General features: G+C 49.6%; 4 protein-coding genes across 4 annotated transcripts; 2 read left to right on the forward strand and 2 right to left on the reverse strand.

Annotated features, from left to right (window-relative positions):
* Window positions 1-373: 373 nt before the first annotated feature.
* Window positions 374-2936, reverse strand: MIND_01004700 (uncharacterized protein; the record flags this gene model as incomplete). The annotated part of the gene is made up of 16 exons (XM_037366646.1): window positions 374-513; window positions 558-665; window positions 710-963; window positions 1018-1128; window positions 1186-1281; window positions 1329-1421; window positions 1468-1605; window positions 1653-1772; window positions 1815-1883; window positions 1934-2101; window positions 2147-2254; window positions 2303-2353; window positions 2402-2513; window positions 2568-2626; window positions 2672-2743; window positions 2797-2936. 16 exons carry the CDS (start codon window positions 2934-2936, stop codon window positions 374-376), a joined length of 1839 nt encoding a protein of 612 aa, XP_037216040.1.
* A 210-nt stretch (window positions 2937-3146) lies between these two features.
* MIND_01004800 (uncharacterized protein) lies at window positions 3147-4375 on the forward strand (the record flags this gene model as incomplete). The annotated part of the gene is made up of 6 exons (XM_037366647.1): window positions 3147-3180; window positions 3227-3309; window positions 3359-3504; window positions 3551-3907; window positions 3955-4114; window positions 4160-4375. 6 exons carry the CDS (start codon window positions 3147-3149, stop codon window positions 4373-4375), a joined length of 996 nt encoding a protein of 331 aa, XP_037216041.1.
* Window positions 4376-4561: 186 nt separating this feature from the next.
* On the reverse strand, window positions 4562-13567 carry MIND_01004900 (PAN2-PAN3 deadenylation complex catalytic subunit PAN2; the record flags this gene model as incomplete). The annotated part of the gene is made up of 28 exons (XM_037366648.1): window positions 4562-4573; window positions 4886-6279; window positions 6499-6705; window positions 6834-8183; window positions 8237-8304; window positions 8352-8686; window positions 8732-8882; window positions 8935-9047; window positions 9097-9177; window positions 9229-9320; window positions 9478-9592; window positions 9635-9882; window positions 9931-10065; window positions 10114-10294; window positions 10340-10612; window positions 10657-10760; window positions 10808-10868; window positions 10916-11203; window positions 11256-11551; window positions 11595-11772; window positions 11820-11892; window positions 11939-12045; window positions 12093-12348; window positions 12398-12600; window positions 12652-12850; window positions 12896-13216; window positions 13266-13344; window positions 13402-13567. The coding sequence occupies 28 exons, from the start codon at window positions 13565-13567 to the stop codon at window positions 4562-4564; spliced, it is 7086 nt and encodes a 2361-aa protein (XP_037216042.1).
* Window positions 13568-13798: 231 nt separating this feature from the next.
* On the forward strand, window positions 13799-15781 carry MIND_01005000 (PLC-like phosphodiesterase; the record flags this gene model as incomplete). Its single annotated transcript, XM_037366649.1, has 7 exons — window positions 13799-13975; window positions 14020-14588; window positions 14641-14836; window positions 14883-15028; window positions 15077-15299; window positions 15353-15625; window positions 15677-15781. 7 exons carry the CDS (start codon window positions 13799-13801, stop codon window positions 15779-15781), a joined length of 1689 nt encoding a protein of 562 aa, XP_037216043.1.
* Window positions 15782-15820: the final 39 nt, after the last annotated feature.

Consider the following 15820-nt stretch of genomic DNA (forward strand, 5'->3'; position numbering starts at 1 on the left):
GACGCCGCATTCAAAGGGGGGTGATGTCAGGGGAACCTCCCTTTCGGCCCCTCGGAGACGCCTCCGATTCCGGTCCGACTCGGTTCCGTCTCCGGCCCGGCCCTCCATCTCGCCCGCACAATCACCGATCCGTCAACGCCCTCCCGACGGTCGCCCTGGGACCTCGCCTGCGACGCCGCCCAAGCCTTCTGTGCCCGACAGCGGCAGCTACGGACAAGCAGTATATAGCCAGCTACCTAGCAGGCGGACCCTTAGAGTTTCTTCTCTTTGGATCCTCCCCTGCTAGGTCAGCTTCATTTGTATTCGCTTACCAATGTTCACGCTTTGGATCCTCCCCTGCTAGGACCTTGATCTCAGGCCTCCGGGGTTGCCCTTACAACGAGACGGTATTGTAACCCACCACCGCCATGGAATCGTGAGGAACTTCCGGTTGTGGGAAGCGCGGGAGTTCTTCGAGATGAGACATGCATTGCTCGTACGACCACGATATGCTTCGCCCATCGTATATCGGAACTGCATTTACATCAGCATAAGGAACGGCCGTTTGACAGACATACCAGTATCAGTGAAGTCGAGCTGGTCTCGCCCGACTAGCCCGACGGACGAAGGTGCACGGGTTGAAGCCGTAGCGAAGCAGGGATTGTCGTCTTGTTCATCGTCCGATGCTGTTCAACATTAACTAACATCAACGGCATACAAGAATACTTACGTTCTTTGACCTCACGGTTTGTCGAAAACGTGACGATCCCCTGTCGTATCTGGACCGCAAACTCCGGTTTTTGCAACACCATACAAGTGAAGGACGCGAGCCGTTCGGACTCGCCGCGAGGTATCATGCAGGTGATGCCCTTTTCTCTGACACCTCCTCCAGCGGGCTGGCCGACATTTAGAAAGGAAGTGGACACTCTGACAACTGTCGTCATCGTGGCGACAGCGTTGAGTTCGGCGACGCAAATGGTATATCTAAAACAGAACATCAGAGATCACTTGCATATCAAAAAGCAAAAGAAATCGAACCGTGGTCGGAGCCCAGTGACTGGACGCACGGCAAGTACACAACGGGGAGACGCACGCGATCTGTTGACGAATGACTGGAACATCACGGCTTGCAAAGAGCTGATCAACAACCTGACACGCACACATACCGTTAGAAGGAATGAAGAGAAAGAAGATAGACGAACTTACTGGCCATTGGTGTTCTCCATGGTAACTTCGCTCCGAAGTTGTTCGTAGGTGTAATTAACCGCTTTTTCTTTACTCCAAGACCGCCACGTGCCCTGCCTAAAAATATATATCAGCGTAGAAAGATTGAAGGACATAAAACGTACACCAATGGCGGGAGCGCTTGGAATACAGCGAGTTGAGATGCTGGAATGTATTTGATGAAATTTGGCGTAACCTCGCAGTTAATCGGCAAAACCCTGGAATGAATTTCAGTAAATTTGCTGGATCGGGTGGGATACATACGGCAAAGGCAGTGTTGAAAAGGAAACATTATCAATATATTTGGAAGGAGGGGGTGGAGAGTCTCTGGTATCCATAGTCTTAAACGGCGGAGGAGGCGTTGAAGAGTTATCGTCGTCAGCCAAATCATCGGAGGGAACGCTAAAGATAATGAACACATATAACAACAGTTGGAGATATTCACGAACCGCTTGCGCTTGCCTTTATCCACACTGTTCAGAACAAGAGATTGACTAGCTTCCGCAACTCTGGGACCGAGGGGAGACATCGTAAGTGCCGACGACCCAGCTGCAGCGTGGTCGACAACGCTGATCACAGTGAGCAACAAACTAAAACGCAAGTGGTCGTACCTAGCCGTTAGAGTGGAATCAAGTACCGAGGGCATGGGAAAAGACCCATGCATACGGGCGAGATATTCGCTGTAGGACTTTAATCACTGCACTGACCAGAAAAAGAAGAAATTGCGTACGTGATTCCGGGGAAAGTAGATTCTAACAAATTAAAATTCAGAGGGGCCGCCGCCATACTTGGTGTTCCAGAAGCGCCTCCAGAGGCAGTGGTACTAGTAGTAGACGGCGGGACAAAAGTGACTGGGAGAGAGGTAGATAGAGGCGGCATATTGGACAAGTGCGGAGTACTGCAATGCATCGGTTTTGACATTCGGATTGAGAAATGGACAAACCTAGCGGCAGCCGGTTGGACGATCAGATGCGACTGAGTGTCTGGTAATTGATCTCCAAGTGCAAAGGTATGCTGTGAAGAGGTACGGGGTATAGAAGGAGAGGGTTGACTGAGTCGATTGGAGATAAGCGAAAAGTATTTTGGATTAGCAACATACCTCGAAACTGCAGAGGTTACCAGAACTTTGCCGCGCGTGTCAGTTTGAAAACTGCAAAAACGATTAATGAGTGATTTACTCGACACAGAGCTAACTGACAACGAATTCAACGCATTAGAATTGCCACCCTTGCTTGAAGACGACGCGGCTGCACGTGCCGTGTTATTCTTGCCAGCAGGAGTAGGCGATAGGGTATCGACGACTTTGAGGCGTGAAAAGAGAGAGCTGTTAGTTAGAGAAGGAATTAGCAATTGCAATACCGTATCTTTTTTGGCAATCTTGGCTGTCGTAGACCGAGTGCTTCGTCCGGAAGGAACCGGAGCACTATGAGGAGTCAGTGAAAGACTATATTTTCGCGAGAGGACGAACGACTTGGTTTTAGCAGGGGGGGTTGCGGGAGGATCTGAAAGATCCGAGCTGGAGCGTACGGAAACCGTTTTACTAGTGTAAATGGTGAGCAACACAAATAAGAAACACTAATATAGTGCGTTTACTTCACTTCATCTTCAGGTGGGTTTGAACCTTGCGTTTCTGAAGACGTATGTGAATCGGCGTTCGCAGCGTCGTGGGGTACCGAGCTGGCTCCAGTGAAGAAGGAGGAAAGGAAATCCTCGCGAGGAGGTATATGAGACATGAAGTTGGTTGACTATGAAGGAGAAGAGGAGAATACTCATATAAGTGACGCCGTTCGTCAGGAGTACCCAAGCATTCGATCGCATACAGCTGATGCAAAAACTGTGGTTGCCAGGAACCCGGAGCATGTCGCCAGGTTAGAGCTGATGCAGGGTAAGCTCCTTAAATACCCTGTCGCTGTTGCAAAGTCGCACTTTGACCGAATCCCGAGATGACACACCCAAAGCCAACTGACGCTGAAATGAGTAAGTCAGAGCAGATAAGCGAGAAGGAATTAACAACTACACTCAGCTGAAGCGATAGTAAAATGGCAAAAGGTTATGGTGGACCTCCCTAAAGATACCCAGATAGGCACCCCTGGAACTCAATGCGAAGTTAGTACCTTGTATCCTGAGAGATACGGCGAAGTACTCACGCTATTAGATTAAGAACATATTCATACGCGATGTGGCCGACGGAGCGTTATTCAAAGCGATGGCTAGAACGGCAAAAGGGGGGGCCGAGGAAGCCATATTCACAGTGGTCGGCGTTATCACCGATAAATCCTTACCACCGGTCAGTTGGGATAAGTGAGTGATCATTTCTTGACGACTCACTAAGTGGACTCCTCCATAGCGCAAAACATGCTGCCAGCGGCACGTTGACACAAAGCGTCACTATAGCAGGATATGACACAGACGCGTTCACTAAGGCCATAGGTTTAGCTCGCAAGGTGCAAGAACTCTTTCACGACAAAGTGGACGACGCACCTATAGTATCTTTCACTGGGTTGGCAAATTCTGAAGAATACGGACTTACGCTGACGGCCGATACCCGATATTTCACGCGTTCGACGAAGAACATTCCCGAAGACGCTCGGGTCCGTCCAGAACATCATGTCGACCCCCGCGGTATATTGGCAGAACGGGAGAGCGACAAACTGGCTATTTGCGCTGACAATATTGTGGCGTACCTGCAGTTAAACGATCAGGAGTAAGCAAATAACTTAAGTGGATGCTCGGTACTCACTTCCTGCTGAGGGTTGTTCTCAGAGATCCCACCGCCTTCAAATTTAAGGACGTTGTGGAAGTAGGCTTCACTCTCCACACATATCGAACATTTTCGCCCGACCTAGGTCCTCGCTACAAATGCAAGGTGGTACTGAGGAGCTTGATCCACCTAGATGCGATGTTTTCGAAGGTGAGATTGACACGGCAGGTGAATGTTAACTGAAATACCTGCTAGCGCATTGCCGCCGCTAAACGCTTGGAATTAAAGCGGAGAATCGACGAGGAGACCAATAAATCTGCGGAGGATAAGCGATGGAAGAGAATGCGAAAGAACGCCAACCCAATAGCTATGCGCTTCGCTGGGAAAGGGAAAGCAAAGGCGATAGAATTCGACAGCGAGACGGATGAGGAGCAGAGTGTGACGAGAATGGAAGAACTGAGAGTTCAATAGTCCTTGATGTGTACGGTTCAAAGCCAGGCAAAAGCCATACAGTGAAAAAGCGAGAGGACGTTAACGGCATGAGAAGCACGTCACACCCAGGTCACTAACAGCCTTTTACGGTGAACGTATACATTTTGCGTCAAGCCTTGCAAGTAGGGTTAGGGTCAGAACTGATAATTTCATTACAAAAATAGATTACTCTAGTCTCTAGATCGAGGTCCTGAAACGCGGACGACAGATATTGATAGACGATTACATAAGTACTCGTAATCTGCATTTATATACCGCTACAAGCACACTAACTGCTAAGACGCGGTGGCCAGGACAATAGAGCTGTTTGGCTGCTCGATGGGGTGTTGCGCCGGGTTTTGGTTCAGGCTGGTTGTGGTGTAGCAAATGGCGGGGAGGATGTGATCGTGACGACTCTATTTTTTGGATAACTCGCTACAAGTCGCTACATCGCTACATCTCATCTTCGTACGGCCGAATACCACTCATTCTTTCCATGAACTCCCGAACCTCTGTCTCAGCAAACACCGCAGCCTCCTGAGCAACGATAAGCTTTTTCTCCAATTCATCTGCCGTCATATTCCTCACAACTCCGGCCTCCTCAACAATGCCAATGTTGTCAAATCGACGCAGGGTGTTCCCAACTCGAGGTAAGAACCCAAATCGATCCCAGCCATTGTCATTGAACGACAGCACTGCACGAACGGCTGCAGTATTGATGTCACGGTGTAACTCTTCGAGTTTGGAAAGCTGGACCTCCATCCACCGAGCACGCCGCTCAAGCGCCAACGTTAGCGCTTCGACATTGTTATCTCTGGAGTCGTCCAGGTTGTTGTCGTAGTCCCCACCCTTTAACATCTCCCCCAATACGCCATCAAAATAAGAGCTTTCGTCCCAGGTTGTACGAGGGAGAAGGCGGAGCAACGCGGAGATAGTTTGCGTCAACGTCTCTAACAACTCTTGGAAAGACGAGATGGCGGTGTCGGCAGGTCCCGAGGCAGTGCCATTGGCAAATGAACCGCTGCCCACCGAAAGCGCTGATAACGCATGAACCAATGGCCCATATTCAAGGGGCATCTTGCTAGCAGGATTGATCTTATGAACATCGAAGAAAATATGGTTCGGGAGGTCAAGCGAAGGATTCATCACGTGCAAATCCTCCAACAAATCTTCCAGAGTGGTTGGTAATGCATTTCCGTCTACGGATTGAGCACGAGAGTTGTTTGAGCTTCCAGTTGGGAAAATCGTGGTCTCGATGGCAGAGGTTGGTGGAAGTGTATTCGTGTCGTCAACAGAGACAGGTTGATGATGCTCTTCTCTGTGAACCTGCTTGATAGGTCGCACAACCGGTTTGTTCTTTTTCGGTTTTTTGGAAAGGAGCGGGAGCTGTGATACTGGTTCCTGGGTTGTGGCTGCAGACGTTTGCCGCGTGGTACCTTCCTTTTTCGCTTTTTGTTCGCTAGTTTTATTCTTCTTCTCCTCCGCCACCCTCTGCTGCTCCAATTTTGCTAAACGCTCCTTCTCCCTCGCTACTTTCTCCTTTTCTAGTCGCTCCTTGGCTGTTCGTTCTTGCTCTGTCTTCAGAGCTGCTGCTCGATCCTGCTCTGCCTTCAGCGCTGCTTGTTTTTCTTCCTTTTCTTGGGCTAAACGAGCACGTTCTGCAGATTTTATTGCTGCCTTTTCTTGTGCGATTTTTTGTCGTTCAGCGGCCTTTTCAGCGGCAGCAGCCTTCCTGGCTGCCTTTCGTTCGGCTTTTTCGGTGGCTTTGTCATCGATAGGAGAAGGAACTGGTTGTTGCTCGACAATTGGTTCTTCGCGTCGGAGTGTCGAGGAATCGACCGAGGTAGATGCAGTCAAAGCCGGGAAGTCGGCAGCCGAGAGTGAAGGGGAGTCCGTCGTCGAAGCTGAATCGGACACAACAGCAGGTCAGCGTCAAACTTGGTCGACGATCACCAGAGGAGGGAGATGGGCGATGATTCATTATGTAAGCCGGTCGGTAGAGAGTCCATGCGTAAGGAGAGTGAAGTTTGAATCAATGCCGATAATAGATTTTCCGCACTGAGAAAGCACGGCACTCGGTATCCTGATCTCCCTCCCCTTGGGATAAATGGAAATGAACTCACCATGTGCGGACCCATTATTCTCCACGTTCTCTAACACCCCATGTTGCAGAATACCAGGAGGTCCTCCATAGGAAAGGCCAGGAGGAGGCGCATAAGCCATTGGTTCGGTGTTGAATCCAGGTGGAGGCATTGACGGTGCAAAAGCGGCCATGATTGCAGGATCATTGAAGGATTGAGGGGGATTCATCCCAAACGGCGATGAAGATTCTAAAATAGCCAAAGGGGGGGAAGGAAATACAGATTCGGGATGGCGAAAAGTAGGTACAAAAGCAAGCAAAGAAGAAAAAGTTCCGTCAACATCGAATCTAGACTTCACACAAATAAAAGTGTCATACCAGCTGGTGGGTTCATGCCCGGGGCATTGGCACGTTCACGACTGCTTTGGATGAAATCGCGCAACTGAGCCTCACTGACTTCTGCGCCGAATGGTTGGAAACGACTCTGTTGCTGGTTATACGCCGGCTGTGCTTGAGCTGGGGGCACCAGAGGAGAGCTACCAGCAGAGCCATTCATCGGATAATACGAACTCCAGGGTGGAACAGCCGGTGGATGTGGTGGCTCCGCAGAGTTATAGAATGAGTGGCTTTCGCCAGAAAGAGGTGAAGGCACGTGAACGGGAGAGTTGGTGGCCGCCGTTGAACTCTGCCGCCCACGGGCGAACCCAAATCGGGACATTTTCCTACTCGGATCGTCATCGTACTGTGATCGTGACGCATCTTCGGCCGAGTCTGAAAATGGATTGAACGAGCCAAGATAGCTTGAACCGCCAGTTGACTGTCGCTCAATTGGAGTCATAGAAGGTCGCATTGATAACGGGTCGTATATCGAGCGACTGGGGTTATGTGAATAGGGTAGACCAGGAGGGGTCATGAATGGGGAAGAACCAGGAGAAACACCGGTGCGTAAAGCAGGGAACGCATCCATGTACGAGCCATGGAAAGGCATCTTGGCCTCTGATTCGAAATCAGGAAGCAGATCGACACCCTCGTCCGTTTCAGCACCAGCCAACTTAGGGTCAAGATTGAAACTGAAGCCCCCGCCTCCATCTTGCCCATTGAGAACTTCGAGGGTGCGGTCGAAATCGGGAAGAGGCTGGGCTACAGCCAACGGCTTCTCCCATCGCTGAGTGACATCGTCGAGTAGCGCACGTGCTGCTGTTGACATCTGATATGACGACTGGAACGACAACAACGGAGTTTGTGGTGACGCAGTAGCAACGCGTGGCGGGCGACTCGGTCCTGATATTCCTGGTGGGCCTGATAGACCGGGAGGAACTGCGGGAAGTCCTGGCGGTACAGATGGGGTTGAAGATGTTATTGAGTCGGCGGATTGTGGTCGGACAGGCGACACAACAGATCCAGCGTCTGAATCAGCAGCAGCAGAGGGAGCAGGAGAAGATGGCTGTTGCGCATCTTTCTTGGATCGAGGCGGTTTGTCCGCTGGAGTAACTGGTCGGACTGGTAATGATGCCGCGGGAGTAGATGGGCGGGAAGAAGGAGCTTGAGGCGTGGCTTTGGAAGCCTTTCGTTCTTTGACCGTTGATGCTGTCGAATTGGAGGCCACAGAACGAGCTTGTCTTGATCCACCACGACGTGATGAACGTGTTGAAGTAGGCACAGCCGCCGGCGCAATTGGCGCTGCAGTCGGTGTCGGTACTTTGGCCCAGGCAGAAGTTTTCGGCAAAGCTACGAGCAAGCAAGTTTCATCACTGAAGAGGAGAGTAAACAATGAACAATACCTTCGCCGTCCTCTTTTTTGCTCACGACTGTCCTGGTACGACTTTCCGTCGCCTTCATCGTATGTTTCCTGTCACGCAAGTTAAAAAGGAAACAGCCGAAAGAGGAAACACAAACAAGGTTGTTAAATCCTCTTTAGTGAAACAATCTTTCTCGTCACCCCATTCGTGTAGATTCATACAGTTGTGATCATTGCATGTGACGCCGCGAAGGAAGGCCATGCAATATTTTGTCGTGCCAAAGCTTGCTCGCATCACCTCCCGACCCCCACCAGGGGAGGCGGTTCCGTCAACGGCCGAAATGGCTCGAGCTGCGTCCTCCCGTCGATTGTAGGTGATGTAGAGGCCGACGACAGGCGCCCCGCCGCCCGATGGAGTCCGTTTCACCAAAAGTATTTTGGTGATCTTGCCATACTGGCCGAAGTACTCGTTTGAGCGGAGAGTCGGAATAAGCTGCAAGTTTTATCAGATTTTGACATGAAACCTACTACTACATACCTCTTCTTTGGCAAATCGAGGACCGATTCCAACCACATACACGATACTTCGTTGCACCACCCGGACATTCGCCAAGTGTCGCCGGCCGAGAGTATCCAGCTCCTTGCGCTCTCGCTCGCGCTGCTTCTTCTGTTGTGTAAGACGCTTATGACTGAAGAAAAATCACGTCAGAGTCCAGAAAGAAGAACCTTTGGAAAACATACTCTTGTGTGGCTATGGCCTTGAACTCGACAGCCTCGTCAGTATAGATCCTACGACATGCAGGACAGCGCTTGTTGAGGTTTTCCTTGATGTGATGCCAGCAGAATTGGCAAATCTGGAGACGATATGAGCGCGAGTCAAAGAACTATGAGCAAACGCATCACCTGGTAGCCACAGATACAAGGCTTGAAATTGAGGTCCGAGATGTCCATCTCCTCGAGACAAAGAGGGCATTCCGCGTCGTCCTAATCAGCGGTCAGCAACAAAAACGCGCGCGAAAAAGAGATCTGGCGAACAGCTTCATCATCGCTCCAATACGCGTCTTGGACACCAGCCAACACGGTCGACTTGGAGTGGGGAACGGAAAAACCGGCGTGAACGACGGGCGCTGGGAGAGGGTGAACAACTCGGGACATGGCGAAGATGAGGGTCTGAGCGAGAAGCAATGAGGCGTGACTTGTTTGGTCATGTTTATCAGGGCCCCCCAGATCACACCGCTTTACAAATTTAGGTCTGCTACATCTAAGCTCGTGTCCGTCGCCAACTCCGTCCTTGCTCTTGTTGATACAGCGCTTCATGGGTAAGATACGCGAGTTGATTGTTCTCTTGCGTATGCATAGCCCCAACATTTCCATCAGGAAGTGGTGGCGGTTTAAAGTTCTGACAGCAATGAATAAAAGCCTGAGAGCGAAGGCGGCTTACATATTGACGTCCTTCTCGGTACAGCTCTTCCAGCTTATTGTCGAATTCGCCCGCAGCCTCCAATTCTTGATACGCCTTATAAAGATTCAACGCCGAACGCGCATCTTCAATCGAGTCATGCGTATCTGTCTGGATGTTTTCTCCGAGAACAAACCACGACAAAAAGCGAAGGGAGAGACGCCGTTGCCTCGATTGTAGAAAGAACAGGTCGACAGTGTCGATGACTTGATCTGGCGGAACAAAAATATCTGGTCTCTTGATTAATAACCAAGGCCAAGAAGCACTAAAAGACATACTAATGATCCTAAAGTCTTTCGATAAGCCGTGGCCTATGAAGACGCATCCTCTGTCCACCAAAAGACGCAACTTCTTATATACTACTTTCAGTGGTGTTAGAGTATGAGGCGAAAGGTTAAGATCTAGGTCGCCAACTTGAAAAAAAGGTGAATACGTGTAATCGGAAGGAGGTCATCTCTTACATCGAATGCCAGAAAACTCGGTCAGGTAATCGACGATGACTTCACTAGTGTGAATGTGGTCGTCGATAAAAGGGAGGCCTTGTCTAGGTCCCTCGCATCGCAGAACAGACACACGGGCGAGACTGAGTCTTGCAGGTCGAAGTACCTGTTTACTTCCATCGGATCGGTATTCGGTTTCTTCCTGGTCTGATCAGGAAAGCGCATGGTGTAGATAAAGGGAGTTGACCTGTTGCATAGAAACAAACTCGGCATCGATAGCTACATGAGTGCCAGGGGGAGGCAATTCGCTGTAAGTGAGACATTCATGTTTGATGAGGGCAGGATCGCGGTTGCTAGCGGACGAATATTCAGGTTCCCGGTCAAAAGAAAAAACAAAAAGGGAGTACAGAGATATTGAGGTATCCCGACAAAGGATGTCTGGATTCATTTGGAAGGGCAGACCACTGAGATCAATGGCGTCTGCGCCATCGATTCGCTCATAATAAAGAATTGCTGGAACCTAAAATATATGAGAACAATGCCGTAGAGTAAGCGAAAATTTACCTTCCAAGTATCAGGGAAGCTCAAAGCTTCTCGTTCTGAGATGCTCTGGACCACAAAATCATTAAAAACAACCCACGGAGTGGCTGGGTCATGTGGTTGCTGAACTGTGAGGATGAGCTAGCGCAGGCGGCTCGATAACCTGGAAAGGTACCTTTCACGATGGAGACTAAATGCGACTTACTGTCTTTGGTCACGATTTGAACGACCAAAGACTAGAATGATGAGTCCGTGGTCATGAATAAAACAAACAAACACTCACCCTGAGTAAGTAAACCGTAGCCTCAGGGTCGTCGACGCCGTTGACCTGGCCGTGGATCTCAAACTGAGGCTTAATGAAAGTCTCCTTGTTGTCGAGCCAGTAACTTAAACTCTCTGGCGTGTAAACAGAAGCGTTGACAGCCAAGACGAGAGGAAGATCTTTGGTAGCGATAGATCGACGGACGGAAAAGTTCGCAAAGTGCTTGCAAACCTGACATGATGCCTTGTGCGTCAAGTGGCGTAACAAAGAATTGCGGAGAATAGTGGGGAAATCGAGATCGCTTTGAACCTAGAAAAAAATGAATGATTACTTTGAATGGAGATTAAGATTAGGAACTGACGGGTCGAGGATAAGCGAGGTCAATGACATGAGACATATTCTCTTTCTCTCGTGCAGCACCACAATTCATACACGTGATCACATTCTTTGCATCAATGCCCAATAACTGAGTAATGGGTGCGGCGACGGGCAGGCCGCGATGCAACGCATTCTTGGCAACAACCAGGTTGTTTGGAAAGGTATTTCCCTCGATACTCAGTCGATCCAGTAGGAACCTGTGGAATGACTGGATCATGAGGGCGTAATTGACGTTGGCGGATTCGCGGCCATAGTCGATAAGTTCGATGGCATTTGCAGCTATTCGAGTGAGTGAAGTAACATCAGAAGGAGTAAATATTACCGTGGGCCAATACGCCAACGGCTTTGCAAAAATTGCTTGACTGGCAGTTGATTCCATGGGCATCTTCCAACATACGTACAACAAAGCCCAGTTCACACAACAAGCAGTGTTCTCTGGCGCAATTTGTAGTAATGTGCGATTTGGTAAGATGACGAATGGGGGGACAGTAGTGCATCACCTGGAAATCTCGTCATCCAGCCGAAAGGTCCTGTTTTGGAAACTCACCTGCACGAGTGCGTTCGTATATGAATTGAGGATGTGGGTTTCTAGTCCGCTGTACTCGGTTTTATTGTAGAAACTGAAGATTTAATCAAGTCATATTCCACAGTGTGAGCCTAGCGCACCCGAAGTCAAAGTCCTCCACTCCGAATTTGGAGTATTCGATCTCAACTTTGCGATACAGTCTAGGGATTGAACTAGAGCTGTCCCACGTTGGTGTATCAGGATCTGGCTGAAATGACAATAAGCATCACGTGAGACTGCACAACACACCCAAACCTCGTTTCCCCGCGATTTCCCGCTTCGAAATCTACCCTTCTTTCCTCGAGAACCGACAACGACCAGATTGCGCCTTCCCTTGAGTTCCTTGGGTAAGGCAGCGTAGGCGATGTTATCGTTCTGCTTGATGGACACCAAGACCTGTGGCGGAATTTTCGGTGGAGGGGGATAGTCCACTGCGCCAGAAATAAACAGTGGCGTCCAAGATGACAAGAGTTTCGACTCATAATATGGCATTCCGATTGAGCTGAGTGGACTGAAACAAAACGCTCAACAGTGCGTGGTCTGAGCAAACTGATGCATACGTTGAGTCAGACCACTCGATTTCTGGCAGGGGAGCAGGGGTGTCTGCAATTTCTACAGGCTGCCCATCAAACCCATTCAAAGGTAATGAACTCTCTTCGTCGGCTTGGGTGATAAGATGAACCATTCCTTCAGCATCACCGCAAGCAATATATACGCCTGTGGGAGATGCAGCGACGGAGGTTATGTACGACGCCACGTCTAGCTGAGAGAATGCATTAGTTCGCGACTAGTGCTTGGTCAACCAACATCCAACCTGGTAGAATTCGTGAGATGAAGTCGAGACATCGACAATGTTAACAAGTCCCTGGCTCGAGGTGACGACAATCGATGAAGATCGTTTTGGAAGGATGTTGATGAATGCAGGAGAGGCGGAGAAAGGGACCGGAGCAAGCGGCCTCATCGTTCTAAGGTCATAGACTTTGACGAATGAGTCGGTTATCGGACGAGACTGACTAATATTGATCAGTTGTGTTTACGTCTGAGGTATCAAATAGCACCGTATACTGAGCCCTATAGTGAATACAAGGTTGCCGTTGGTTTGCAGTCCTTGAATCCCAGCATAATGCGCTATGAACTGGCCTTCTGGTTTGTTGATGGCCGTACGGGAGTCATGAGTCCGAACTGATCCATCAGCACCACCAGACAATATGGCAGAATGTGAAAACTCAAGATGAGTTATTAGCGATGGCGTTGGCGCCTGGCGTAGAATGTTGCCAGTCATCGAGTTCATAAGCAGGAGCTCTGAGTTTGTAGAAGACGCAGCAAGGACTGAGGAGGCTGATGATACATTGGAAAAGGTATGCAATGTTGGAGGTGAGCTACAACATCGTTTATGCTAGGAAAGACGGAGATTCGATTCCAACTGACCGACAGAACCATTTGTTCATCCCGCCTTTAGTCCATGTACCCAGTCCTTGACCAGAAACGCCCAGACCCCTGACATATCCTTCGCCCACAAGCAACTTTCTAACGGCCAATGGTCCTCCAACAGGAAAACACACACCCGGTTGACCCTGTGCACCGTAGAAGGCGGCAATTCTACCGGAGTTGGAGCCTGTCCAAAGCGTGTCTGATACCGGATCGAAGCAAAGAGCAGTGACGGGTTGCGGTATTTGTGGAAACGCGACGACTGGAATCGTTCCGGCTGGTCGATAAGTCGTGGTGGTCATCCAGGTTGCATGTCACATCATCAGTCACACTACAACTTCAGATAATAATTCAGAACTACTAATGTTTCTTCCATTCAATCCACAACGCGGTCTCTCCGATATCAAATGCATGTTTACTCGGTCTACGTATGCAGTCGCCGCGTACTATAATCTCGGAACCGCCGGGCTAGTAATTGACCTACTAGTACTTAATACAGCTACGCAGGCAATGCCTCACTCGGCCGGTAGGCGATGATTCTCGAGCCAAGTCCACAAGTAGGATTCGGCATTCCTCCATGCACTCCCCATACGATGTCGAGCTCATTGCCGCGATGGGAAGACAACGTCGCCATCTCCCTCGGTCAAGGGCCTCAAATACTCAAACAAAGCACATACTCCCGTTTTGTAATCCATCCCCAGGTCGACGAAGTACGAACAGCTTAGTGGTTATATCTGCTCTTACATGCCCATAGCTGTCGTCTGCTGTCTTGCATGCTCTGGGAGCTAGTAAAGATCAACACTGTTTTCTTTTCCCAACTGCGCGGCTAGCAAACGAATTTCGTCTCTACCTCGATGCCAGCTTCTCGGCTCCCTGCGCCGTGCACAATGCAAGTGAGCTCATCAATACCCCACCTTGCCATTCCGTTTTTGCCGCCCTGTTCACTGCGGACTTTCGTGGGGCCATGAGATTCTATATGTTTACAGGAAGCGGTATATCTCCACGTCTTGCCGAGGTCTGTTTGCAACGGTTGAAGGGCCGCTTAAATCAACCTCTCAGCCTCCCGTCATCCAACGAGGGTCATTGTTTTGGAGACTATTATATCAGGCATTCGCCTCTAGTGTCCACGGAAGCAGCTAAGCAAGCAATACGGACTCGATTCGCGGGGATATTTGGCAACTCCAGTACCAGAGGCGTCGATAACATATCGGCAGATGACGTATACCTCTACTCCTCCGGAATGCATGCAATTTGGGAAACACACAAGCTAATTCATGATGTTCTGGTATCGCCAAGTAACAAGCTCAAAGTTGCTCATGTCAAGTGCGTTGGTTGCACGCTTCCTCAAGTCACATTTATTGACTGGACTTCATAGCTTCCTTTATTGCGACACATACAAGTTCATCGACTTACCCGGCGCCACCGGTCACCATTTCTTCACGGATGATACTTTGGATAAATTAGAGGCGCTACTCAAAACTGGAACACTGACCCATCCTGCCGTTTTGGCCATATTCACCGATTTTCCCGGAAATCCGCACCTGACGAGCACCGACATGATAAAACTCCATGTAGGGTCTCCCTGAGCGATTTCCAAACGCCTCTAATCCGCCGTAGGCCCTTGCTCGTTGTCACGGCGTCCCACTTATCGTTGATGAAACAATCGGTGGTCTTTTAAATGTCCAGCTCTTGCCACATTGCGACGTGATTGTGAGCAGCTTGACGAAGCTCTTCAGCGGCCTTGCCAATGTTCTAGCTGGCGCGTGAGTCTAATAAAAACCTTCGTTCCATCACGCCCATCTATAACGCAGGATTATGCTGAACCCAGCGTCACCTTTTTATTCTCGATTTAAAACAACTTTGGACGCGACGTATGAAGACACTTTATTTCGCCACGACGCACTGATCCTGGAGATGAACTCGAGAGAATATGTGCAGCGCACCATTGTTACCAATAGTAACACGGAGTTCCTAAGTGATAAGTTGTTTCCACTATCTCAAATGGGTGGGGCACACGAGTCTGTGTTGAAGGCGGTAAGATTGGTTTAGTAGTAAGCTCATGTCAGGTCTTTAACACCTCTTCATAGGTTTATTACCCCAAGTATCGCTCGCGCAAAAATTTCGAAATGATGCGAAATTCTCTAGCTGTTGAAGCTGGCCTGGAAGAAACGGGCTACGGCCCCCTTCTCTCTGTCACTTTCACATCAGTCGAGGCAGCCAAGATCTTCTATGCAGCATTGCGGTGTTACAAAGGTACAACATTGGGCACTGTCTTCACGATAGCAACCGCATTCTCTGCTCTTACCCATCCCCCGGAGAAGATGGATTGGCTGGAGCAACATGGTGTCGAGGAGTCTCTGGTTTGTTTTGTTTCGTTCTAGCCTTGCGCCACGAAGACTAAGACGCCACAGGTTCGGTTTAGTGTTGGGATGGAGGATCCTGAAGCCATCTACGAGTGTGTTCGGGACGCCTTAGATGCTGCTCAAAGGGGTGATGAAGTCGTGGAGATGGAATAGGGTTCCGTTATGGCAGTCTTCTGTTTTGTCATCACAACG

The sequence above is a fragment of the Mycena indigotica genome (genome assembly GCF_014461135.1).
Source record: "Mycena indigotica strain 171206Taipei chromosome Unknown Mind.scaff0009, whole genome shotgun sequence".
Classification (NCBI taxonomy): Eukaryota; Fungi; Basidiomycota; class Agaricomycetes; order Agaricales; family Mycenaceae; genus Mycena; species Mycena indigotica.